The sequence below is a fragment of the Ranitomeya variabilis genome, chromosome 2, assembly GCF_051348905.1.
Source record: "Ranitomeya variabilis isolate aRanVar5 chromosome 2, aRanVar5.hap1, whole genome shotgun sequence".
NCBI lineage: Eukaryota > Metazoa > Chordata > Amphibia > Anura > Dendrobatidae > Ranitomeya > Ranitomeya variabilis.
In genome coordinates, this window is record NC_135233.1 from 894922853 (window position 1) to 894950738 (window position 27886).

At 45.1% G+C, this 27886-nt stretch overlaps 1 protein-coding gene across 6 annotated transcripts in view; it reads right to left on the reverse strand.

Annotated features, from left to right (window-relative positions):
* The window catches only part of PIK3CA (phosphatidylinositol-4,5-bisphosphate 3-kinase catalytic subunit alpha), a 95266-nt gene that overhangs the window by 25919 nt on the left and 41461 nt on the right, over nucleotides 1-27886 (reverse strand). For all 6 annotated transcript variants that reach the window (XM_077290495.1, XM_077290494.1, XM_077290489.1 and 3 more), the window contains 8 exons: nucleotides 25740-25821; nucleotides 16953-17117; nucleotides 15544-15647; nucleotides 13637-13808; nucleotides 11703-11809; nucleotides 11482-11603; nucleotides 11031-11109; nucleotides 7713-7883 (listed from right to left, as the gene is read on the reverse strand). In XM_077290495.1, coding sequence (XP_077146610.1) covers nucleotides 7713-7883; nucleotides 11031-11109; nucleotides 11482-11603; nucleotides 11703-11809; nucleotides 13637-13808; nucleotides 15544-15647; nucleotides 16953-17117; nucleotides 25740-25821 — 1002 coding nt within the window. The remainder of the gene's footprint in view (nucleotides 1-7712; nucleotides 7884-11030; nucleotides 11110-11481; nucleotides 11604-11702; nucleotides 11810-13636; nucleotides 13809-15543; nucleotides 15648-16952; nucleotides 17118-25739; nucleotides 25822-27886) is intronic.

Sequence of the window (27886 nt, forward strand, 5' to 3'; positions counted from 1 at the left end):
CGTCCTATCCAGTGACTGGCCGGCTACTCGCCTTGTAGATGAGGCTGAGAAAGAGCATATGCTCCAGTGGATGGCAAGCGATGCATCAAGTGGCCTCTCCTCCTCTTCCTCCACCTTAACATCACACACAGTACAATCCTCAGAGGTGGCATCCCAATCACTCTCGTTTCCCCCTGCGTCACAAATTTCCAAATGCCCAACGGATTGTGGGGAACCACAGATGGGCCTTTCTGCAGAGCTGTGCACGCACGCACGCACGCACGCACGCACACACTCTATTCCATGGGGATCATAAGTCTGCTCTGAAGAATCAAAGAAACCAGAGGAAGAAAGCATCTGCACTGATGCCCAAAATTTTTCATGTTGGATCCGGGGCCAGGCAAAGTAGGGTTGGAGCAGAATCCAGACCCTCGCTACCAGGAGTGGAGGTGATCCTGATAATACCAGAGGTGCACGCGGACTGTACTCTGGTGTCAAGGCAAGAGGAGGAGCGTGACTCAGGGTGAGGAGTATGAGATCAGAGAGAATGACAAATAGGTTGTAGATCCCACAAGTACACAGCCGAGTAGCTCAGCAGAGGAGGTAGAGGAGGAGGAAGACTTGGATGGTACGATGCGGCTTCCCATACAGAGATGAAGTAATGCAAGCACTGCATCCTCAACCACAACTCTAGCTGTGGCCAGCAACGGTCACGAGTGTGCAGTTTGCAGGGGCAGCAAGGGTTGCCATAACAAATTAGTCTGGGAATCTCACCGCGCTAAAATATCAACTAGCAAGCCTCGTCAACCACCAGCCGTCCCATCCACAACATTTGCTGCTTCTTCCTCCTCCGTCACTGTGCCAAGTGTTCTTACACAGGTCTCCGGACACAGAAAATCCACTTGTGTACCCCCCTAAAGTCAGGGTGAGTGAGAGTCCGTCAGCTGTTATGGAAACGGACAGGACTGCTGTTTGTGTTGCCAAGCACATTTCTGTGGATACAGACGATTTCATAAATTTGATGACCATCGCAGTCCCCCAGTACCAGTTGCCTAGCTGCTAGTACTTCTCTAAGAAAGCTGTACCTGTACTACACCAGCATGTTGCAGTCACCATCACACATTCCTTGAAAAAAAAAAATAAATAAATCTGTCGCCAGGGAGCTTTTCACCACTGACACCTGGACTACCAAACATGGGCAGGGGTGTTACATCTCACTGACTGGGCACTGGGTGACTCTGGTGGCTGTGCGTGCTGGCGGTCAAGGGGCTGCTCCACAAGTCTTTGAATCATCAAGGCTTGCGGGAGAAACCTCTGTATCTAACACTTCCTCCACTACTTCTTGCTCCTCCTCCTCCTGTAGGGCCTCCCCCACCTCTGTACTGCGCAGCCATGGCTCATTGCAATCAGGCAATGTTTAAATTAATATGCCTTGGAGATCGCAGTCACACAGCTTAAGAGTTGTGGACAGCTATCCAGGCCGAGTTAGAGCAATAACTGTCTCCACTGAACTTGAAGCCAGGAAAGGCCTTGTGCAAGAACGGTGAAAACCTAGTGGCGGACCTATGCTGGGACATCCTCACACACGTGCCTTGCATGGCTCACGTCCTCAACCTGTTGGTACAGCAATTTCTCCGCCACTGTCCCGCCCTGGACGTGTTAATGCAGAAAGCACGGCCGCTGTGTGCTCACTTCCCGCAGGTCATCGACTTGCATCGCTAGAGAAGTCATGCGGCCTATCGGTTAACCGTTTGATTTGCAATGTTCTGACAGAGGCAGCAGTGACAAACCCTGGTACAATATGTTCTTTTGCATAGCATGGGCCAATGCAGTACGGATGTGGTGCAAATCAGTTTCAAAATGGCTACTAAGATGCTTAGCGCTGATTATGCAGTAATCAGCATCACTATTCTGGTCATCTACATGCTGGAGTACACTATGAATAGTCTGTGTGAGGAAGTGGTGGTCCCAGAGGAAGAGGTGGTCCCCAAGGAAGAGGTGGAAGCAGAAGGGATAACAAAATCTCAAATTTCCAGACTGTCGTTGCATAGGCGGGTGCCATGGAACGGTTGTTTACAGCGATCAAGGGGGGCTTATGGTACCAGACAAACCGTTAGTGAAGGTGCAGGAGCCAAGGAACAAATGGAGGAGAACGAGGTGATGGACACGCAACTGTCAGTAGATGAAGAAGATAATGCGCTCTCTGTTGTCCGTGGAGGGGACGGAGGAAGCAACCTTGAGTGTTACTCTGCCTTTAACACACCATGGACTTGGACCTTATGGAAGTTCCTGACCAATGAGCGCCTTCTTGCTGCACGCTCTTCAACATGATGACCCTATTCTTAGGGTTAGAAATCATGCTGACTACTTTGTTGCCACTCCATTAGATCTACGGTACAAGAGTTAATTTAGCCACATGCTTTTTCCCCTGGAAAGGGACACACGCATGCTGGAGTATCGAAACATGCTTGCAGACAATCAAACAGTGGTTTTCCCCGAGACGGCAGTGAGGCACAGTGTGCATCCCAGTTCTAGATGTCCACCCCCGAGAATGTCAAGGAGTCATCGGAAAAACATTAGCAGCAGCAGCGTAAGTGGCATAAGCAATTTCTGTGAGTTGCTTCATACATTTTTGCAGACCAGCCTTTGCACCAGCGGAAAAAAATACATGTCTGTCATGTTGGGAACGATTGGAGAGGATGGTGCAGGAGTATTTGGAGCTCTATATCAATGCCATTGGGGAAGGGGTTGGACCATATTGGTCTTCAAAAATGGAAGAGTGGCCTGAGCTCGCCTGTCACACCTTGGATGTTTTGTCAATCCCGGCAGCCAAACGTTCTCTCAGAACGTGTCTTTAGCATTGCTGGTGGTGTCCTGACAGATAAGGGCATTCGGCTGTCCCCTGAAAATGTAGACTGCCCAACTCATCAAAATGAACATGTCAAGGATCTCCAATGTCTTTTGCATCCCAGTCGCAGACTGGGCAGACTAGGCGATGGTGTAGTTTTTAGTGTCATGATCTTGCTTTATTGCAGTCTGTGCCATCTTTGTGGTGTCTTCTGTGCCTATTGTTGCTACTGCTGTTGATACAAACAATTTTTTGAAATTTGAAGACTCCAAGTTGGGTCTCCATCTGGTGGGCTACTTGTGTTAGTAGAGCTACCAGACAGGCAGATCTGAACGTACTTTCAGTCAACTACCTGTGTTACAGTAATATTGATAGTAAAACGTAAGGAAAATATGAAACTGATGTTTTTGCCATCTGGGTGTGGCTGGAATATATAAAACAAACAAACAAAAAAAAACAAAACACACAAATAAAACACTAGAGATGCTGCATGAAGTATCAGGTCTCCCAGCTAAGAAGGCTTACACCGCTCCCTTAACCACCAGGTTAATTGAAACTTCAATTTCAAGCTGTACATGCTGGCTCAAATCCTGTCATGCATGGCCCATGCCTGACTGCTGCGCCATTATAAAATTTCTACTGTGAGTCAATTGATGCCACTTTTCATAGTGTCTGCCCCCAATTTGAGCTTTTTGCCCCTCCTGAAGGTGTTGTCTATGCGTTTGGTTTTGTCTCCTGTTGAATTTAACAAGGTCCGTTTGCCAAATTCGAACCGAACCTTGAAAGGTTCGCTCATTTCTAGTCACCGTGACAGGGAGATGCCAGAAGACCACAGCGTCTGGGTTCTTGTACTCCTGCACTGAACAACAGTATTTTTTGGTTGCTTACCGTAAAATCTGTTTTTCGGAGCCTTCATTGGGGGACAGAATCATGGGGTGTATGCTGCTGCCACTAGGAGGCTGACACTATGCACAAAAAAAGTTAGCTCCTCCTCTTGAGTGTACACCCCACCAAATGGCAATCTGAACCTCAGTGAGAAAGCAGTAGGAGAAAACGGTAAGGTTGAAAGAACATAACCACAACCATAAAAACTGTAAGCATGAGAAACAGTCATAGAACACAGAACAACAGAAACTGAACAATCATGGGAGGGTGCTGTGTCCCCCAATGAAGGCTCCGAGAAACAGATTTTACGGTAAGCAACCAAAAAATCCTGTTTTCTCTATCGCCTCATTGGGGGACACAGGAACCATGGGACGTCCCAAAGCAGTCCCTGGGAGGGAGAAAAAAAACAGACTTCCATCAGGTCAGAGGACTCTTCACTGCCGCCTGCAAGATCCGTCTGCCTAGGCTGGCATCCGCCGAAGCGTAGGTATGGACCTTGAAAAACTTGGCGGAGTCCCCCATCGAAGACAAATCTGATGGAAGACCTCCTGATGCAAGGACCATTCCCCTGCCGCGAGGCCCTCGCGGCTGAGGAAGTAGGCGGCCCAATTGTCCACGCCGGGGATATGCACCGCGGATATCACCGGAACCGTTGCCTCTGCCCAAAGGAGGATCTTGGATACTTCGGCCAAGGCCAGAGAACTCTGAGTCCCCTTGGTGGTTGACATATGCCACTGCTGTTGGATTCGATTTGGCAGACCCCTGAGAATCCTTTCCCAGTGAAGAAGGGACAGAAAGATGGCCCGAACCTCGAGGACATTGATCGGCAGAGCTGACTCCTGCGCCTACCAACGACTCTGAACAGTCAGGTGGCGAAACACCGCACCCCAGCTGAGTAGGCTGGTGTCCGTCGTCACCACCTGCCAGTGAACTGGAAGGAAGGACTTGCCCTGGGAGATGAGAGGTGATGTCAGCCACAAGTTGAGGGACCGTTTGACCCTGGGTGAAAGCCGAATAGGGCGATCCAGAGAAAGGACAGATCTGTCCCACGGTGAGAGAATAGCCTGCTGAAGGGCTCTTGAGTGAAATTGGACGAAGGGAATCGCTTCCAATGCAGCAACCATCCTTCCCAGAACTTTCATGGTCGATCGGAAGGAGGGAAGTCGAGGGCCCTGGAGCAAGCGAACTTCCCGATGAAGGATCTCGTCTTCGGGAAGGAAGACTCTGGTCTGACGAGTGTCGAAGAGCATGCCCAGAAAAACGAGGCGCTGGGAAGGAATAAGGCAGGACTTCTTCCAGTTGACAAGCCACCTGAAACGGGCTAGGGTGTCGAGGAAGATGGACAGACTTTCGTGAGCCTGAGAAAAGGACAGAGCCTTGATGAGGATGTCGTCGAGGTACAGAAAAAGAACCAGGCCTCTGACCCTCAAGATGGTTATCAGCACTGCCATGATCTTCGTGAAAACCCTGGGGGAGGTTGCGAGACCGAACGGCAGGGCGACAAACTGAAAATGCTCCTGATGTACTGCAAAACGCAGGAATCTGTGATGTCCTGGGAAGATCGGGACATGGAGGTAGGCGTCCTGGATGTCTATGGAGCACAGGAATTCCTGAGCCTCCATGGAAGCAATTACTGAACGAAGGGATTCCATCCTGAAGTGTCTCAGACGAACCCTCTTGTTCAGCAATTTTAGATCCAGAATGGGACGAACCTTGCCATCTTTTTCGGTACCACGAAAAGATTTGAATAGAAACCTGTGAACCGTTCTTTTTCTGGGACGGGAACGATTACCCAGGATTTGCGGATGGAAGCGATGGCTGCAAAGAAACCTGGAACTAGAGCGGAATCTCTTGGAGGTCGGGATTCGAAAAAACGATCCTGGGGCCGCTAGGACCGATCTTCTAAGTACGCTTGTGTGCTAGGGTCTTGGTCCTGCTGTCGGATCTATGAGGATACAGGGTGGCAGAACACGCCGTACTCATAGTCCGTATTGTAGGATTACAGTTGACTGTTCACACTGTATCCCTCCGGAAAACCTGGAAGAAAAACGACGCACATTGAGGTAGATAAGGGTCTAATGAAAGACCCGTGTCTACCTCCTACTGACGCTAAGCTAAACTGAGGTTCGGATTGCCAGCTGGTGGGGTGTACACTGCAGAGGAGGAGCTAACTTTTTTTGTGCATAGCGTCAGCCTCCTAGTGGCAGCAGCATACACCCCATGGTTCCTGTGTCCCCCAATGAGGTGATAGAGAAAGAAGCGCTTCTCCCTCATATAAAACAGTGCAGGTTTCCTTCAGTAAACTTTTCAGCTTGGAGACTCTGTAGCTTCCTGTAAGGAGGATCTCAGCTGTTAAGTATCAGCCACTCCCCTCTCCTATATATTCTTGCCTCTGGAAATCTGGATTGTTAGTGTTAAGTCTTGTACTGCCTGGTGAAGGATTCAAAGATGTTCTGTGACTGTTGCTAAGTGTTTTGCGGTGTGCAATCCCCGTCTTCTCCTATTGCGTTTCCCTACCTTTTATACCTGGTGTTCCCCTCTGTTGTCTGTGAGTGCATATTTGTATAATTGCTAAATTATTGTATCCTTCCTTGTTTGTGTACATACATATACTTTTACTCCCCACTTCAGATAAAAGCTGATTCAGACGTACAGCAAGGTACGTGGCCGCAGCATCTTCACCATTAGAAGTACTACATATACTTTTACTCCCCTCTTCAGATAAAAGCTGATTCTGACGTACAGCAAGGTACGTGGCCGCAGCATCTTCACCATTAGAAGTAACCTGGGGGGCAGGGATAGCTAGGGCGCCCCTAGTGTTAGGGACAGGGTAGGAGTCTATGGTCCCAGGTTATCTAACAGCAGAATCGTGACAAAACCTCTCTTCATTCCTGATGCACGTGCTGCCAAGATGGCATTGACTAGAAAGAAAGGAAGCGAGGAAACAAGATAGGAGAAGTTGCAAAGAGAGGCATTGTGGGAATTACAGCTTCAGAACATAAAGGCACATAACAATGGCAAGAATATGGCAGCAAAGGACAACAAACACTGTAACCATCACATCTATATATGATAAATGAATGAATTAAGACATAACATTAGGCAAAATGTCCCTGTGATGGCTGAAAGTCTTTGCAGATGATTAGCTGAACAGAAGATACATACGGACAGACCTTGTGACACTTAGATTGCATACAGGTGGATTGCTTGCACCATAAATTTTTAGGGACATCATAGCAAAAGGAGAGAATACATATGCGCATGCCAAATTTTAGTTATTTGATCCCATAAATGTAATTTATGCCTATATCTTTCTCACTTCACCAACTTAGATTATTTAGTGCTGATGCATCACACACAAATCGGATTAAAAAAATATTTAAATACAGGTTGTAATGTAAGAAAATAGGTAAAAAGCTAAGAGGGGTGAATACTTTCGCAAGCCACTGTAAGGCCTCTTTCACACATCCGTTTTTTAGAATCAGTCACAATCCGTCGTTTTTAGAAAAAACCGTATCCAGCAAATGTTGCTGCTGGATCCGTCTGTCTCTCGCTCTCATCCAGTGCATCGTTGTTTTTTTTTTACAATCGGCACAGGACCCGTCTTTTCAACACTGACGGATTATGACTGATTCTAAAAAAACAGATGTGAAAGAGGCCTATGCAGACTCTTGATGTGCCTCGCAACCCTCTATCAAGAGCTAAAATTTTGCTATCAAGGTAAAAAAAAAAAAAAAAAAAAAATTGGGGACCACTGATGTAGGGAGTAACTGAGTAACTCCGCCCACCTCTGCCAGGACAGATGGTGACTGAATGGTCTACAATATCCCAGGTCCCTCCATTCAGCTGCGTGCTTGTAGCATGTGGAGCAAATTCTGTGTGGTTGCCTAACTTGATAATTGGCTTACCTTACCTAGCAACTCGAGACCAATTTTAAAGTTCTTATCAAAAACATGTATACAAGACAAATTAGAAATTAGCGTGGAAGATTGCAACTCACGTTTCTCCCTTGTTTTTATCCCTGAGCCACTGATGTAACGTATGGCTGTTGAACTGCAGAGCACCTTTTAATCCTCCTTTACATTGAATTTGCATAATAGTATGAGAACATCTGACCACTTCAATGAGTCCTACGCAATCTCCTATAGAGAGGCACCCATAGGGAAGCATCCTGAAAGAGAATATGGTATTTACACAGTGACCATTAAATGCAAGATTCCCCTTGTTATTGCAGGGACACTGGTTCTGCTTCCTCATTTTAGAGCAGTGTAGCCCAAAATACCATAATATTTTGACAACTTGGTTAGATTTCCTGCTTCTCTGGGAGGTACCAACTGTGGATGTGCTGATTTTACATAGCAATGAGTGGTACATGGAGCAGATGTGACCAGGGATAATAGTAAGCACATTTTGGCAGCATACTGTTAGTTAGCTGAATAGATTGAATATAATTTACGATTTTTAATAAATCATACACTTGACGATACTGGTAATTGATTTGCCAATGCATTCTAATGGGTATTCGATCGCTCAAATTTGCTAAAATGCAAATTGGCTGAAAAAAAAATACAAAACCTTTCTGACCCCTAGACATATGCCGAAATGTCAAATGATTATTTATCAACCATGTAATAGGAGGGCATTATAAAGTACAACAAAGATAGCTGCATGCAAAGGATTAATCTAAGTACAGTGGCATGTAAAAGTGTGGGCACCCCTGGATAAAATTACTGATATTGTGAACAGTAAAGCAAGTTGAAGATGAAATGATTTCTAAAAAGACCTTAGGTTAAATAGGACACATTTCCTTTGTATTTTAGGCAAAAAAAAACAAAAAACAATACAATTTTTTTCCATTTTTTAAATTACAAAACAAGAAAATGAGCGAATGCAAAGGTTTGGGCACTCTTGGAGATTTAGGTGCTCAGATAACTTTCACCAAGGTTTCAGACCTTAGTCTGTTAGGGTTATGGCTTGTTCACTATCAGTAGGGAAGGCCAGGTGATGCAAATTTACCAGCTTTATAAAAACCCAGCCTCCTCTAACCTTGTGTCCAAAAAAACAGTAGCTATAGGTTCTTCAAAGCAGATCTGAAAATGAAAATGGTGGATGCCCACAAAGCAACAAGATAGCAAAGCGTTTTCAAGTTGCACTTTCTTCAGTTCGATATGTAGTTAAGAAATGGCAATTAACAGAAATAGTGGAGGCCAAGATAAGGTCTGGAAGACCGAGCAAATTTCAGTGAGAGCTGCTAGTACGATTGCTAGGATAGGCAAATCAGAACCTCCGCTAGACTACAAAAGACCTTCGGAAAGATTTAGCAAACTCTGGAGTTGTGGTTCATTGTTCTACTGTTCAGAGGCGTCTGCACAAATATGGCCCGCATGGAAGAGTCATCAGAAGAAAACCTCTCCTCACCTTAAAATTCAGCCTAAGTAGTATGCAAAAGTATATTTAAACAAGCCTGATGCATTTTTGAAACAAGTCCTTTGTACCGATGAGGTTTAAATAGAACTCTCTGGCCACAATGATCAAAAGGTATGTGTGGAGAAAAAAAGGAAACGGAATTCAGGAAAAGAACATCTTGCCAACCATTAAGCATGTTGGTGGATCAATCATGCTTTGGGGTTGCTTTGCAGCCAATGGCACGGGTAACATTTCATGGGTAGAGGAAAGCATGAATTCAATGAAATTACAACAAATTATTGATGAAAATATAATATCATCTATAAAAATGCTGAAGTTGAAAAGAGGATGGCTTTTACAAATGGATAATGATCCTAAACATGTCAAAATCCACAACAGACTACCTGAAAAGGCGCAAGCTGAAGGTTGTACAATGGCCCTCTCAGTCCCCTGATCTGTACACCATTGACAATCTGTGCCTAGACATAAAAATAGCAGTGCATACTTGACGACCAAGATTATCACAGAACTGGAAGAACTTTCCAAGGAAGAATGTCTGAAAATTCCTCAAACAAGAATTGAAATACTCTTGGCTGGATACAAAAACAGTTTACAAGCTGTGATACTTTCAAAAGTAAGCATGCAGGGTGCCCAAACTTTTGCATTGGTCTATTTTCCTTTTTGTAATTTTTAAAATGTGAAAGATTAAATATGCAAGTTTTGCCTAAAATACAAATTAAATGTGTCCTCTTTAACTTTAGGCCTGTTAGAGATAATTTCATCTTCAGCTTGTTTAACTGGTCACAAGAACAATAATTTTGACCAGGGGTAAACAAACTTTTACATGACAGTATATACAAACACACAGAGCCAGCCATTATAAGACGTAAAAGCGGAGACCAGGAGAAACCAGTGTGACAGGACTTATTTTATGAGCTGCAGCTTCCTCCTTCAGCTATAGTACATACTACATAGGAAAATCATACACTGCTATTAAATTATATCCACCATGAAGAAAGGCCAGAAAGGCAGAACAGTGAACAGTACATGCATTCCTGTTTCAGCAAAAGCTTTTCAAAAAAATTGTAAAGAACTGTAAGACATTGCATTTCTGGTGCAAAGTGGATGGGATTTATCAAAATCTTATACCCACTGTACTTGTTATGTCTATATAAATAAAGCTTTGTCAGTGCCAAATACCAGAAAGTATCAAACACAAAAGGAGCTTTATTTAAAAACAACAAAAAGATACAAAACAACGCAGTAATAGAAAATCCCACTAAAAATACAAGTTAAAAAAAAACAAAAACACTAAAAAGCTCAATAAAAAAAAACACAAGCAACATAATTTACTTTATAGGTGCAGAAATGCTGCAGAAAATCTGCAACATCAAAAATTCGCCAAATACTTTTCATGGGAACATAGGATTATATGTAGGGACCTCAGGTTATATACAGATTGCAAGGGAAAAATAAACTCTTAGGTGAAAGCTTGTTTGTCACTTCAAGTTTTTTTGTTTTTTTTTGTGAACTATACATATTTTTTTTTTTGCATTGTTAGAAAATTTATTTAAACGGATACATTTTTATTTACATAGAGTAAAAATGGAAAACTATCAAATTGGTATCCATTTCACATACATTTGAGCAAAATCTTTTTTTTCTATACTTTTTTCATCTGTGTTTTTCTAAATATTGGAGTCTATGGAAGACAGATGCAAATGTTTCACCATACACTTGAATCCGTTTTTTTCCCGGTTGGGTCTGCAGCAGGCAGGCACACAAAAATCAGATCCTGGTGGCACATCCAATTGATGACATTCACATTTTTAATAACATGTCTTATCAATAGATTTAGATATTTAAGATTTATTTACTTTCATCTCTAACCAAGTAAAGACCTGTCACTCACCGTAAATCAAGTCCCTGATTTTGCCAAATATTTTCCATGATCCGTAAGATTTGAAGTGTTAGCATATCCTGACGCAAGTCTGGGAGAGATAATAACAGGCAGGAAGATATAACAATTTGTCTACTGAACATGTGACATTGTACTTGTTTTACTACATTTACCCTGAATTTATGTACTATATTGTAATACATTATTTCCATTAATGCATCAAGTATCAAAGCATACACAGAGTTTTTGTCCATATTGTTAGGGCAAACATGATATGAATAAGGTTATTTGAATAAGAAAAAAAAAGTCTCCAGATGAATGTGTCCTCCTTAAATGGTTCCAACGTATTCATGTCTGGAGCGTACCGTTTGGTTTTAGCAGTATACCAGTGTGCTGTATCGTATTCACTTTAAAATAAGCTCCTCGTACACTATGCATCAGTGGCATTTTGACTTGAACGTACCATCTCCATTTTTGAAGATTATCTCATTATTCAGAAACAGCATTTCAGACATAATATCAGGGTTTTCCCAATTTAGCCAAAGTGGTCTTTTTGCAGAAGACATTATCCTGCATTCTTCAAGCCTAAAAAACAAAAGGAATAATTTAGAAAACATATCTGCAGGCTGAACGTGATCAGACAAAATGAGGAAAAACAGAACAGAAAATAACACATGGACATACCGGAGGGTCCCCAACTGATGTGCAGGATTGAGAGGGGAGGTGAAATTTTGTAATGCATCCATAAAGTCTGGCCTCTTCATCTGCTCAACAAGAAACTTCATCTGCACCTACAACAAATATCTGTTAATACACAGCATCCAACACAATTACATAAGAGCCCTTCAAATGGAATCGGTCAGCAGTTTATTGCCGTGTAATCTGAAGACAGCAATTAAAGGCTGAAACAGAATTTGGGGATCAAAGTGCGTGCTGCTTACTAACTGTGAAGGATTTATCACTAGGAGATTGGCATTGCAGAACTAGTCCAACACCACCTGGTGGGGGAGGGGCAGCTTTCTCTGCTTCACTCTAAAACTAAAAGCTTTGATTGTGTGAGAGCAGCTGAAGCCAGTAATCTAAGTGATACATCGCTGGATTCAGCTTCTCTTTGCCCACACTGCACTGCTCTCAGATGAGGTAGCACAAACCTGCTGACAGATTCCCTACAAAGGAGTTTCAACATTAAATATATACCAAAGCAAAAATGGGGGTTGTGTATCTGCAGGGAACCCCTACTGCTCCTGAGGACAAAGGGATCCCAAGTTTCCTTTTTGAATGGAGCTGTAGTGCACATGTGCGACCACCGCTCCTTTTACCTTTAGGCCATGTGCACACGTTCAGTATTTTTCGCGTATTTTTCGCGTTTTTTTTTGCTATAAAAACGTGATAGAAACGCGAAAAAAATGCAAAAAAAAGCTTACATATGCCTCCCATTATTTTAAGTGTATTCCGCAAAAAAAAGCAACATGTTCATTAAATTTGCGGAATTGCGGGATTCCGCACACCTAGGAATGCATTGATCTGCTTACTTTCCGCATGGGGCTGTGCACACCATGCGGGAAGTAAGCAGATCATGTGCGGTTGGTACCCAGGGTGGAGGAGAGGAGACTCTCCTCCACGGACTGGGCACCATATAATTGGTAAAAAAAAAAAAAAAAAGAATTAAAATAAAAAAATAGTCATATACTCACCTTCGATGGCCCCCGGAGTCTTCCCGCCTCTCAGCGGTGCATGCCGCCGCTTCCGTTCCTATAGATGGTGAAGGACCTGCGATGACGTCGCGGTCACATGACCGTGACGTCATCGAAGGTCCTGCACACACACACACCATCTATAGGAACGGAAGCCGCTGAGAAGATCGGCTGTCTGCAGGTGAGTATAACCTTTTTTTATTTTTTTTTTATTATTCTTAAACATTCTTACTATTGATGCTGCATAGGCTGCATCTATAGTAAAAAGATGGTCACACTTGTCAAACACTATGTTTGACAAGTGTGACCAACCTGTCAATCAGTTTTCCAAGCGATGCTACAGATCGCTTGGAAAACTTTAGCATTCTGCAAGCTAATTACGCTTGCAAAATGCTAAAAAAAAACGCGAAAAAAACGGGAAAAAAAACGCAAACAGAAAAAATGCGGATTTCTTGCAGAAAATGTCCGGTTTTCTTCAGGAAATTTCTGCAAGAAATCCTGACGTGTGCACACATACCCTTAAAGGGACTGGTGGAGATAGCAGTCATGCGAGTCCCATATCATTACATGGGGCAGTGGTCACTTGTGCACTATCACTCTATTCACAATACTTAGAATCTTGGTTTTCAGGATTAATGGAGTATCAGGCATCTTTTACCTTACTTGCAGCTTATTGATACATGTATTTAGTAAGAAAGCCTCTAAAAACTGGACTAAAATAACATCACATTTCTTACAGCAAATGTGTGTGGTCACAAATGGACTTCACAACAATTCAACCACTTATCAGCTAAAAAATTTACAATACTTACATTTTTTTGTACAAGCAACACATTTATCCAAAAGCAGAGCTTTCTTTCTAGAATACACCTTTAAGTGGAAATGTAACAATTTCTAGAAAAACACTATGTGGTAGGCCCTTACTTTGTGAGGCTCATCCTTCTTCTCCTGCTTCAGGATGTCAGTGAGGTTAATGAGCTTCTCCATCGCCTCCACCTGTCGACTTAAATGCTTGAGGTACATGCCACAGGCTCTGCAGTAGGATTCCAGCAGCAGTCCGAACCTCTGGCTGACCGTCTTGTTGTGCATTTCTGACCTAACAAGAGTTTAGTAAGCATCAGTGGTAAATAACAGGAAGACTAGTGGCCCTACATTTATAGTTACGCACGCACACAAATGTCATCTTAGACTGACGCATGACAGGTGCACTTTACCAGAGAAGCCCAAAAAGGAGTAAATCACCCTTCATCTTCCACAACCAAATTTAAACTAATCAAATACTCATGTAAGGAATTTAGCCCCTAAAAACTCCAAAACATTCATGCAGTCTAGTTTTCTCAGATACGGACATCCAGAAATCAATCTTTATTATACAATGAGGATTGATGCACCCCTAGCATTCAGTCTTCTGCCCCCTCCACCTATATTGATTCATTGCAATGCCTGGAGCTTTTATTTACATAACATGGATAAGCGACATAACTTCTGTCAGGGTACCGTCACACATTGAAATTTTCATCGCTGCGACGGCACGATTCGTGACGTCGCAGCGTCGTATAATCATCGCTCCAGCGTTGTAGACTGCGGTCACACGTTGCAATCACGGCGCTGGAGCGATGCCGAAGTCCCCGGGTAACCAGGGTAAACATCGGGTAACTAAGCGCAGGGCCGCGCTTAGTAACCCGATGTTTACCCTGGTTACCAGCGTAAACGTAAAAAAACAAACAGTACATACTCACCCGTCGGTGTCCTTCAGGTCCCTTGCCGTCTGCTTCCTGCTCTGAGTGCAGCCGTACAGTGAGAGCAGATCGCAGCACCGCTGCGCTCTGCTCTCACTTTCCGGCCGGCACTCAGAGCAGGAAGCAGACGGCAAGGGACCTGAAGGACACCGACGGGTGAGTATGTACTGTTTGTTTTTTTACGTTTACGCTGGTAACCAGGGTAAACATCGGGTTACTAAGCGCGGCCCTGCGCTTAGTTACCCGATGTTTACCCTGGTTACAAGCGAAGACATCGCTGGATCGCTGTCACACACAACGATCCAGCGATGTCAGCGGGTGATCAAGCGACGAAAGAAAGTTCCAAACGATCTGCTACGACGTACGATTCTCAGCAGGGTGTCTGATCGCAGTAGCGTGTCAGACACAGCGATATCGTAACGATATCGCTAGAACGTCACGAATCGTAACGTCGTAGCGATGGAAATTTCAATGTGTGACGGTACCCTCAGGGAGCGTATAATAGGAGCCCAGACAGTGGATCGCAGAAAGACAACAAATGACCACTCATTGTCCCATGACTGGTGCCTCGTGAGCATGTAACGTTCAAAGCTTCTATAGCTAGATGTTTAAAGTTACAAAGTTCAAGACTTCAATGATAGCTTGTTGGTATATCATAGTAATGAGAAGACAAAGGTTTCTAAATCCTTCTTGCTGTGACTCGAAAATTGTAGTGAATGACAGCATCACTCTTCCCATAAACCCACAAATCAGGGCTATGGAGTCAGTACGCCAAACCACCGACTCCTGAACTCCAACTCCACAGCACTGGTCACCACTGAGCATGTACATAAAAGTGCAGCACAGATTCATCTCCACTAAAAGCCGAGATCCTTACATCAGGTACAGAACAGACATTTATAGGACATTTCATAACCTCCCCAAATTCTTATGAAAACATTTACAGCACATCCTACACTGAACTACGGAACCCAATTTGCTACATATTTTAGGAGTCGGTCCATTTTATACAGACTCCGCCTCCACAGCCCTGCCACAAATATTGCAAACGTAAGAAGGAGTACGATACCCCAGGTACAGTTGTAAACCTACTTCAAATGCCAGAAAAAGAAGTGTCCAATTCTCTGGTTGGTCAGGGCCTTCTTCAGCAGAAATCTAACTAGTAAATTGTCCAGGTACTGTTCATACTTCAGAACCTGCAGAAAAGAAGAATATAATACAGTTGTGAAGCAATGATGTTTAGTGAGGCGATTGTTATGGTCTGACGTATTTATCCAGATAACATACAAACACTGGCATAATAATCAGTTCTTAGTCTGTCACTGAGCTTAGGTTTCTATTTAATCTCAAAACTAGATGTGGCCGATATTAGAAACTACAAGTTATGTAACAGAATTATGCTTATTTTCCTGTGTGAAGCCGCCCGGTCGCTTCCTGTCCTATGACCAATCTCTGGAAGGTCATGGTCACACAGTAATTCATTTATGCTCTTGGGAGAGAAAAGGGTAACTGGCTTCACAGATTAAGCTAGAAGAAGAAGTTATAGAAGATGTCTTCCAGTCTTGGGCTAGTTTGGGAGGACATTAGCTTGACCAGAGAATGGTATGCAGTGGGAAACTGAAGAAGGTAAAGTGCATGGAACTAAACTCATTTGTATTGGAAACATTTTTCTAAGGGAACTTTAGTCTTTAATCACTTATCGACATTGAATACCAATACACTATTTTAGGTGATCGGTAAGGTGGCGGCTAATGTGGGTGCCTCGCGTCATCCAGAGCAGGTGCCCGGCATCCTAGTGATAGGTTCCTCTGTTCTGGGCTAATTACAAAGGACAAAAGTGATTGTGACATGATCAAAGTGGGCAAATCCCTTAAATGGGTCATAATGCTTCCATACACTTGTGGGGCTGGGAAACCCATGCGCCGTCAGCCTTGAAGACTTAGGAAGGACCAGTATGCTCAGTAACCCCTTTCTCATGTACAGCACCATGGAATTAATAGTGCTATATAAATAAATAATAATAATAATACAGTGACGTAGAATATACTAGTCATGTGATAATACTTTATTAGTTCAAAACAAAGATATAAGCAGCCCTTAACACCTCCCCAACATATCACGTACTGGATATGGACAGTAGCTGAGCTCACACCATAAAAGAGATCCCGGCTGTAATACACAGCCAGCATTTTGCTGTAAAAACAATAACCAGAGCTAGTTACAGTATGATCGCTGCTATTAAACCATATACACTCTGCTGTCAAATCACTAACAAAGCCAACTACATTGGGATCCCCAGTGTACTGGGTCCCATGGTCACCTCGAAGTGCGAAGGATCCTCCTCTGAAGCTGTGAATTTTGTCGATAAGCTGCAATAGATTTGTACTGAATTATATAGAACAAACGATGAGATATTTGCAGTTTCAAAATAAAGTCATGAACAGAAAAAACAAAAATCAATATAAAATCAATAAATAAAGCCTTATTCAAAAGAAAATTACCTGTACTAGCTGGATAAGATACTGTGACAGCTTGTCATCGGTCAAATATTTCTCAAGGCAAGTAACTGCAAACGAGCGTACCATCCTGTCTGAGTAATTAAAATCCAGCAGTTCCATTGCTTGCTCAGGTCGGATTGGGGGCCAGTCTTTCAGTAGACAGTACATCTGTATATGGTTAACAGGAAGGTTATGATGTGTTCTAAAGTGATGTAATTATGGAATGAGCAGAAGGTGCATAAGAGTAGGACAATGCTGTATAGCAGATTAATAGTACTCAAATTATGGGGTTTGCCACACAAGGTGCTGTACAAACAGGTTACTCCTCTCTAATGTCCAAAAAATACAAGGAGATTTCCACAGACATTCAGACGTCCACACAGTTAGACCATAGCACAAAGACTTCTCACAATAAAGAACACATGCACCCAAAACAAAAGTACCGTAATCTGATAGTTTCACATCTATCTCATCAAGGTTTGTATGCATGCAGTAACAATTTCCTGAATAAATAAAAGAGAGAACTTTGGAAGAAAATGAAGATCATCTGGCGCGGTCTTGGGTAAAAAGGAGATTTTTGTTTACTTACCGTAAAATCTTTTTCTCCGAGCCAATCATTGGGGAACACAGACCGTGGGTGTTATGCTGCTTGCCACTAGGAGGACACTAAGTGATACAAAGAAAGTTAGCTCCTCCCCTGCAGTATACACCCTCCTGCTGGCCCTCAGCTAACCAGTTCGGTGCAAAAAGCAGTAGGAGATCAGTAACAACATATTAGCTTACAGCATGTCATATCATATATGAGAGTATAGCATATCGGATTGTAAAAACAAGCATAAGCCAATACTAGGGTGGGAGCTGTGTCCCCCAATGATTGGCTCGGAGAAAAAGATTTTACGGTAAGTAAACAAAAATCTCCTTTTCTCCTACGCCTCATTGGGGGACACAGACCGTGGGACGTACCAAAGCAGTCCCTGGGTGGGGACAACATCAGATCAGGCTCTGTGTAACCGCTACTTACAAGTGCGCCACCGCGGCCTGCAGAGTCCGCCTGCCCAGAGTCACATCTGTGGAAGTCTGGGAATTATAATGCTTCAAGAATGCATGCGGACTGGACGAATCCGCAAACGTGCAGGCGTGTCTTGTTGACGCCTGGTGCCTGGAACCCACGATAGACGGGGAGATAGGCTGTCATCTAACACGGAAGGACTACTGGATGGTGAAAGAATACACCAGGCTAAATGGCCGATGGAGACGGCCAAACCCTTCCTGTAAAAGTCAGGAAGCCTTCCTCTTACCGGTAGGAAACCCAAGATACAGTGTCCAACCTTCGGAAGGACGCCGTCCTCAAGACATACCTACTCAGAGCACTTGCTCTGTCCGGAATATGGGGACCTCATTCCATTTTGTGGAGTGGTGCCAAAAGAGATGAGGGAGGAACTATGCCCTCATGACAGTAGTAATACAATACCACCTTGGTAACTAGGGACAGGGAAGGCTTGAGGACAACCTTGCCTTGAAGGAAATAAGAGAAAAAAGACTGAAAAAGACCCGTTAGCACCGAAGACTCGTCAGGATGAGGATATAGCCGAGAGAAAAGGGGGCAACCTTCCCTAATAGAATAGATCCCAATGATCTAACGGTATGCAATAGGGAAGAATTACATGTAAAAAACATCCTGCGAGGTGGTCCCTACTTGCAGTTTTGTTGTAGAAATACAGAAAGCTACCAGCTCCGCAAGTGAACTGACGTGGTCAGTACGGATGTCCGAGGATCACTGGGGCCCTTTCTGCTTCTGAAAAGTTTTCGGAAGTGGAAACTGGTACCACGGAATAACCGGAGCATGCAGTGCGAAGGCTCCTGGATCTCGAGGCCGAACAACCAACTCCAGTACGCCGGCGATCAGTCAGGACGCTATCCGAGCTACAACTGTAGAGCTCCAGTGAAGGCGGGTCTGATGGAATACTTCCGGTGAAGTTCCCACTCACTTGAGGTGAAACCCTGACGACTAAATATGTTCGCAGCCCAGAGTTCTACTTCTGGGATATGAACTGCCAATATCACCGAGTGATAGATCTCGGCCCATGTGAGGTACTTTGGCCATGGTGCTTGAACGTGGGTACTCGCTAGATGATTGACGTATGACACAGCCGTGGCGTTGTCCAATTGAATTCGGATGGGTTGACCCGCCATAAGGAGTGGACCTACTATAGGACTACCCTTGGAATCTCCAGAGCAATGATCGGGAGAAGGGGACTGGCATTGGAAGTTACTAGTAACCATGGAACCGGGAGAAAGAAACTCCGGATGAAGAAGGAACTCAGAGACTATCGTCTGAAAGGCTGCTTGAGTTGCTGAAAACTAACGGAGCAAAGGAAACTGTTTCCATTGTCGTCTCCGTTTTTTTTTTTTTTTTTTTTTTGGAACCCTCCCAGCAAATCGAATGAAATGAGGGGATGAGTGAACAAGAGCGCGAGCTCCCGTTGAAAAACCATGACCTTGTCCGGAGGGAGATATACCACCCTTCTGGAGGAATACTGGATCATCCTCAAAAAGGATATCTGCTGGGCTGGAAATGAGGAGTTGTCTAAGTCTAGCCACCAGCCCAGGTGAGAGGGTATCGCAAGAGATATAGACGACTTAGCGTAGTCCTGCAAGGGTGGGTAAACAGTCGGTCAAACAGGATAGGACGACCACGCCTCTAGGTGCAAGATGACAGCCACCATGACCCTTGCGAACACCCTGGATGCGGTAGCAAGGCCGAAGAACAAGGTCGTGACTTAAATGCTATTCACGAATGGAAAAGCAAAGGAATTTTTGAAGAGGTTAGGCATCCCGAATGTCGATGGATGCCCGAAACTGCACCTTTTTTGTTGAAGTAATGGCTGAGCGGATGAGACTCCATTCGAAGAAGAAGAAGAACCTTGTGAAAAGATTGTTAGAAGTTTGAGGTCCGGAATCGGTCCTACTTATCGTTCCACCTTTTAGTAACCAAGATCCCTTAGATCTAGACTGTCCTGGACAACCCTTTCACTGTTGGTCGGGGCTGCGGAAACGTACGATTGTTCGTTAGTCTCCCGCTCAAGAATATGATTGACCAGCTGAACTGTCTTCAGGAAAGGGATACTGGTGTGAATCAAAGTAGTTAAGGGCTCTAAGCAGGAGACCGTTGCTCTAGCATCCATGCGGCAGATAGGGAGGTTAAAGGGCTGGACCCGTAGTTGCCAAACGGAACAAACCAGATGTGCTATTTGACAGATCGTGGCATTTTTAATTAAGGACATATCGGGCAGGGATACTGGTAGGTAACCCACAGGAGATTGTACCCGGTTAATCTGCCGAGTGGCAGAATGCGCCGCTGCTTCCAGCAGGTCATTGCAGAGTTAAAAAGTAGGAGCCTCGATCCACCATCCTCTTAACAAGGAAGTGGAGAGGGAAATTCGCCTACTTGCATCTTCTGTTAAATAGTGGTGATGCAGAGGGGGGTGCTCAGACGCCCGAAAAAAAGGATGCCTCTGTACATCCACAGAGTGCAGGTCTCCGGGTGGACAGGACAGGCTGTCTGGCGTTAGGCCTGGACCTTCGAGTGCCCGTCTGTTGATGGTGTGGGGAGACCGGCGCCCTTTAAAGTGCCTGTCGCCCTTAAAAATCAGACCAGGCATAGCGTCCCGCGTAGAGGCTTCTGTCCAGTGAATCGCATATCCGGACTGGATGGCAAAAGCTCTACGAGGGAGTTTAGGCTGAGGGAACTAGTTACACTGGGATAAACTGGGCTCGGCGGCAGAGGGCTCCTCAATTATGACCAGTTTCGGATTGGTCATGGTGCCCTCAAGACCAGGGAATACTGGTCGTGTGCCGTTAAGACCAGGGAAAACTGGTTGTGTGCCTTTAAGACCAGGGAATACTGGTCGTGTGCCTTTAAGACCAGGGAATACTGGTCGTGTGCCTTTAAGACCAGGGAATACTGGTCGTGTGCCTTTAAGACCAGGGATTACTGGTCGTGTGGCTTTAAGACCAGAGAATGCTGGTCGTGTGCCTTTAAGACCAGGGAATACTGGTAGTGCGCCATTAAGACCAGGGAATACTGGTCGCGTGCCTTTAAGACCAGGGAAAACTGGACGTGTGCCTTTAAAACCCGGGAATTCTGGTCACGCGCCCTTAAGACCAGGGAATACTGGTCACGCGCCTTTAAGACCAGGGAATACTGGTCACGTGCCTTTAAGACCAGGGAATACTGGTCACGTGCCTTTAAGACCAGGGAATACTGGTCACGTACCCTTAAGACCAGGGAATACTGGTCACGAGCCTTTAAGACCAGGAAATACTGGTCACGTGCCTTTAAGACCAGGGAATACTGGTCACGTGACTTTAAGACCAGGGAATACTGGTCATGCGGGTTTAGGTAAAATCTCGCAGCGAGCGAGAAGCGCCAATTTAGGGGACGGAGCTACAGGCACGACGTGGGCGGAGCCTCGAAACTTCCATGATAGGCCCCAGCCGGGGCGTAAATTTCTGCAGCCGGCGTCAGCGTAAGAGTTAGGGGTGGTCACCCGTTGCTCGAGAAAATTGAGCGCTTCCGCGTCAGGCGCTAAGCGCCAGGAAAAAAGGCTAAGCCGCCTTGAGGCGACACAGTGCGCTTCTGGAGGTGCGGACTACACATCGGCCGAAGCCGGGAGCTAAATTTGTTAGCCGGCTGGAGCGTTACCTCAGGGAGGTGGTCACAGGGAAGTCTGAGACTGCCTGTCAATATCCCGCTGCAGAAGCCCATTGCTGGCAGGATCCACTTACCAACGGTGCGCGTCCCGGCATGGAGCCGCCGCGGATGTCGGGTATTGCAGCGTGGACGGTGCAGGGGTAGAGAGATAAACCTCAATCCATCATCCCTTTATTAGGGAGGTGGAGAGGAACCGTCCGCCTCCTTGTCCGCTTTCACAGTGGTGGAGGCTGCCCGGACCATGGAGGGGGGCTTCTTCCACGAAGTTCAGGACCATGAAAGCACCTCCGCTCCTGAAAGGTATTTCACTGCGGCCTAGTCCGGCTGCAAAAGCCGGGGACTAAATTTATGGAGCCTGCCGGTGGAGCGCGTCGGCGGGCCGCGCGCCGAATGATTGCCGCTGGCGTACCGGCCAGTGGCACCCCCAAGACCGCATCTTCCAGTCAGGCAGCGTGAGGAAGCATGGCCCCCGAGATCTGCAGGGCGCCTCTCGTCCCAGACGAGAAGCGCCGATATAGGGGGCGGAGATACGGCCGTGGGAGGGATCTGCCCACTGCGGCCTACTCCAGCTGAAAAGCCGGGTACTAAATTTCCAGCCTGCCTGGGGATGCGCGGCGGCCGCAACGGAGCGACGCTAACCGCCGCAGTTCCCGACCGCCGGCGCCTGTCCCCAGGGGCTCTGCCGAAAGTACCGCCGGCGCCTACCCCATAGAGGCCACTGCGGCCTACTCCGGCTGAAAAGCCGGGGACTAAATTTCCGGCCTGCCCGGCGGTGTGAGGTGGCGCGGCCGCAAAGCGATCCGGAGCGCAGGAGGGGAACTCCTGATGTACTCACAGTCCGGTAATGCAGGTCCCCCTGTCCCTGCGCGCTCCATCCTCATCTGCAATCCCTTTGGGCTCTGCCGCAAGTATGCAACGCCATGTGATGTGGGCCTTGTATGTCGGGCCACCGGAGAGGAACATTAGAGCAGGCTCTATGTGCTCGCCGTCTTGCAGGGGGAAGGGAAATCGGGACCAAAGATGGAAACCCGTTGCCCGAGTAAAATTTGGCGTGCTCCCGCGTCGCAGGAGAGGGACGGGGAGCTATACTCGCCGTGCTCGCCTGTTGCTGGTTCGGGGGAGAGCGGGTCCCATAAAAAAGGATCCGTCGCCCCCTTCACTCCGTTGAATAAAAAATAAAAATTTACAGAAAAATTAAAATTAAAATAAGAAAGTTGGGGTCTGAAAACAGACCCAAGTGCCTCCTACAGACACTAAGCAAGAACTGGTTAGCTGAGGGCCAGCAGGAGGGTGTATACTGCAGGGGAGGAGCGAACTTTCTTTGTATCACTTAGTGTCCTCCTAGTGGCAAGCAGCATAACACCCACGGTCTGTGTCCCCCAATGAGGCGTAGGAGAAATAAGATTTCTTGGATCAAAAATCTACAGAGATCAAATATTGAAAATAGGTAAATATCTAATAAATGCGTTTTTGTTTCTGAACTAGGATCACTGTCTACCGGATAAAGATCAAAGTTCAGGACAGAAAACGCATTACTTGTAATAATAAAAATTCTAGATCCAAGACTCCGGATTTGATATCTTGGATAGAACACGGTTGATTGTAGACGGGAAACCAGGTCCCAATCCGCACCCTCCCTTACCCCTCTCCTCTTTCCCCTCTCTTCTCCCTTTTCTCTCCTTTATCTACTCTCGAACATTATTAGAGTTTAAGTTATTTTGAAATTGTCATATAACGCTTTCAGAAGTTGTTCCAGCTCTTACAGCGTAACCGACTCCTTGTGTTTACACGAAGGAGGACAGAAAGAATTTTAGTAATCAAAGTTACTAAAAGATACAAAGATATGAATGTTTGCACCGCTGGTGTTTAATCATATATGTGTCTGATGATGATTGGTTCTGTATTGACTATTTCCATGCAACTTGTTTCAATAAAAAGATTTACACAAAAATTCTAGATCCAGCTAAGATTTTTGATCCGAGGAATCTTGTTTTACCAAAGGAATCTCTTATTTTTGCCCTGAGAACCATCACAGACACTGCCAATGATCTGAAAAGGAGGTAGCGGCAGTCTGTATGTTACTATGTTCATATGCATAGCTTTAAAAAGAATCGGTCTGCAGGATTTCACCCCCAAACTACTTATATGTGCAAGTACGGTAACTCTTTTACAAACAAGTCCAGCAATACCTTTACATGGCCACTCCGTTCCGGTTACTGAAAAATCAGTGCTTACATTGATATACAAATGAGGCTGAAGTGCTATGGTAGATCTGAAGACTCTGCCTCTCCAGTTCTGCCTCCTCCTGACTGACATATCGGCTCCTTTGCTTGAAGTCACACAGCATAGAGACTGTCAGTCAAGCAGTGCCGACACTGTCAATAGAGCTGGAGTGACAAAGGCTTCAGATCGTCAGCCTCATTTACATATCAATTCAAATGCTGATTTCTCAGTAATGGAGGAAGGACTTACCATGTAAAGGGTATTGCTGGACTAGTCTCTGAAAGAGCTTCATCTGCACATAAAGGGAATCTTTGAGCAGAATGTCACTATTTAACACCTTAACGACCACAGATATGCCTTTTCACAGAGTCAATTAAGGGTACTTAAACCACAGCACCGTTAATTAACGCTCCTGTGGAAAAAGTGTATAGCGCCCCTCAGAGACAGAATTTCTCTGAGGTCTCGGTTGCCGGGGGATGGCTGAGACCCCAGAGAACATGATTCGGGATGGTTTTTACTGACCCTGGTGTTGCGATCGCCGTTATAAATGGTATAACGGCGACCGCAAACAAAAAAAAAAAAAAAAAAAAAAGTCAGATTTTCCATTTAACTTCTCTCTCCTCTGATGTTACCGCACATCAGAGGAGAGAGAAATAGGGTCTCCCGATTTCCCCCGCCCGTACCTCTGGAGTCCAGAGATCCCCCCATGATGTCCCCCGGCGTCTTTTTCTGGGAGAAAGTGGCGGACTCATGATCAATGCGCCCGCCGGATCTGCAACAATAGGACATTTTTCCTATTGGTTCATTTTGATCACTGCGATAGACTATCGCAGTGATCAAAATAAAAAAAAATAATTAAATAAATCCCACTTTTTTCACCCCTTGGATAGGGGTGTGTTGGGGTTAGGTTTGTGGTTAGGGTTGGGGGTGTGTTGGGGTTAGAATTGGGGTTTTTTCACTGTTTAGGTACATCAGGAGATCTCCAAACAATTTTGCGTTCAAAAAGTCAAATGGTGCTCCCTCCCTTCTGAGCTCTGCCGTGCACCCAAACAGTGGCTTTCCCCACATATGGGGTATCAGCGTACTCAGGACAAATTGGACAACTTTTGGGTCCAATTTCTCCTGTTACCGTTGGGAAAATAAAAAAAGTACATTTTTGTGAAAAAAAGTAAAATGTTCATTTTTTCCCTAACAGCACAGCGGTGACGTCACCGCTGTGCTTTCACTTTCACTTTAGGGCCGGCGCTCAGTCAGTGTCAGGAAGCGGACGCTGGGGGACGCGCAGGTGAGCATGTACTGTTTGTTTTTTTTACTTTTACGCTGGTAACCAGGGTAAACATCGGGTTACTAAGCGCGGCCCTGCGCTTAGCAACCCGATGTTTACCCTGGTTACCCGGGGACCTCGGCATCGTTTGTCGCTGGAGAGCGGTCTGTGTGACAGCTCTCCAGCGATCAAACAGCGACGCTGCAGCGATCGGCATCGTTGTCGCTATCGCTGCAGCGTCGCTTCGTGTGAAGGTACCTTTAGGGATTAAGCAACTTTCACTCAGCCAGCCTACTGAGAAAGACAACACAAACTATCAGATGTAAAGACAAAGGGCTTTTTTTTACTAAAACAAACTAATTAATGGCTTCCTTCCTTCATGGTAGTGCTTGAAATTACAGAGTTGAAGCTTGTAGCCTCATGGAACAGCGATCGCTCTGTGCTCATTATATGCTCCATGTAAATTCCTATCACAACTATACAGACATATGCACACATGCACGTTTCAGAGTTAGCAAGCAGACTTAAATAGCCCCTATAGGAAATGCACTGAGAAATGTGGTACAATTCAATATGAGGTGTATTTTACCTGTGCAACATCATCTCTGCAATTCCACTTCACAGCCAGGAGCAGCTTCGGAAGGATTTCTGGAGTATTTCGGCAATAAAGCCTGTAGAAACATAGAATGGAAGTCATTGTGAACAAATATAAGAAAAGCTCCACCTGGCTTTGTATTTAGCACAAATAACATCCTGTTATCTTTGAAATTTGTGCTTGTTACCTGCAAGCCTTTTTTTTTTTTTTTTTTTTTGAGAGGCTAGGTTAGGGTTCTCTCTTTATTCTAAATATCCCTTTGGGTAATGCCACAAGCAGTCAGGATTGTGTCAGCAAGTCACTTTCTACATTTTATATTTAAGAAAAATCAGGACTAAAAAGGATTGGTCAGCCTCTCAAAACTGTGCTGCTGCTGGGCCTGATATTACTTTAGATTTATATGGCACATTAGCCCTTTCAATGTTAGGACACTTTTTACACTTTACCCAACATCTATATAAGGCTGCAGTTACAAGGCTGCTGGCAATGTCACAGATCGCGAGGCTAAAGCTCCATCTATACTCCGCTTCATCGCAGCGTGCTGCAGGTGAATTGGGTCATATCTTAACCAGCAGCCTACCATGACAAGAAAGCTGCAAAAACTCACAACCATGTAGTTAGCAAGGAGACCTTTTGACTTGCAGTATGCCAAGATGTAGCAGCGGCACACAGTGATCTTTGGCCTCGTGACTGGTGTTGTGGCCAATTTAGCATCAGACTAAACCGTTTATCAGAAAACAAAAATATCTAGTAGCCATATATACATACATACCTACATACAACTGCACACTACACACATAGGCATCTTCGTACAATGTTATATAAAAATCAATGACATATTTGGGGGAAAAACAGGGGAGTGGGCCCCCGAGATGGTGAATTAAAGTCAAGAGGTAGAGAACAAGTCACTATAATTATATACAAGGGCTAGGACAGCAATCTGTACCTCTACCCCAGATGAACAAAGCCTAAGGTATGTGAACACTGGAAAATTATGCACATTTTGACTAAATTGTATTCCCAATTGGAGTCTGGAAAAAAAAAAAAAAAAAACGACAACAAAAATTTAAAAAAAGTTCAACATCTGCAGAGTCCATACATGCCGCTTACGCCTCTATCTACATGCGCACATTTGGACAATATCAAAATCAAACAGGCCAAAAAAAACCTGCAATCACACATCCGCTCTCATTAGTAAGAGGGGATCACATGAATAGTTGCAGGCTGGCTGGACCGGGGTATGAATTGCAAAACTTGTTTGGCGTCTCTCTTCTCATACAGAACAAGTACCGTAATAATTTCATCTGGCTTCTTGACTACAAATAAGTGCTGCACCCCAAACATAGCACCTGAATTCTGCGTTTTATCATGACCGTAAGAACGTCGCTCTAGTTCTTAGGCTTTAGTCGTGGCATGTATTTAACCCCTTCACGACATACACTGTACTAGTACTGCTCTGCGAGAGGTGCGTTCTCGCAAAGTGCAGTACTAGTACGGCGCCGTGATCGCGTGGCCTCACGCTGAGCGCCGCGGCGATTGAGTGCGGGTGTCAGCTGTATGTGACAGCTGACACCCCGCAGCAACGCCCACGATTGGTGCTAGCTTGGATCGTGGGCATTTAACCCCTCTGATGCCGCTGTTAATAGTGACAGCAGCATAGAGAAGCATCCTGCAGGGAGGGGACTCACTGTGTGCTTCCATCAGAACAACACGATGCAATCGTGTTGTCCTGATGGTCTCCATGGAAACCTCCCAACACCAAGATGGTCGCAGGGTCCTTCCTGGTCTTGCAGGGAAGGTGGCTTGTGAGCGCCTACTGATAGCAGGCGCCAGCATGCCTCCTTCCCTGCCTGTCAGATCCTGATCTGACACTCTGCAGTGCTGTGTCAGATAAGCAATCTGCTGTAAAATAGTAAATGTCCCATACTGAGACAATGTAATAAAAGTAAAGAAAAAAAAAAATAATATACTATAATGTGCAAAAATATATTTTTTTAACCCCTTCATGACCCAGCCTATTTTGACCTTAATGACCTGGCCATTTTTTGCAATTCTGACCAGTGTCCCTTTATGAGGTAATAACTCAGGAACGCTTCAACGGATCCTAGCGGTTCTGAGATTGTTTTTTCGTGACATATTGG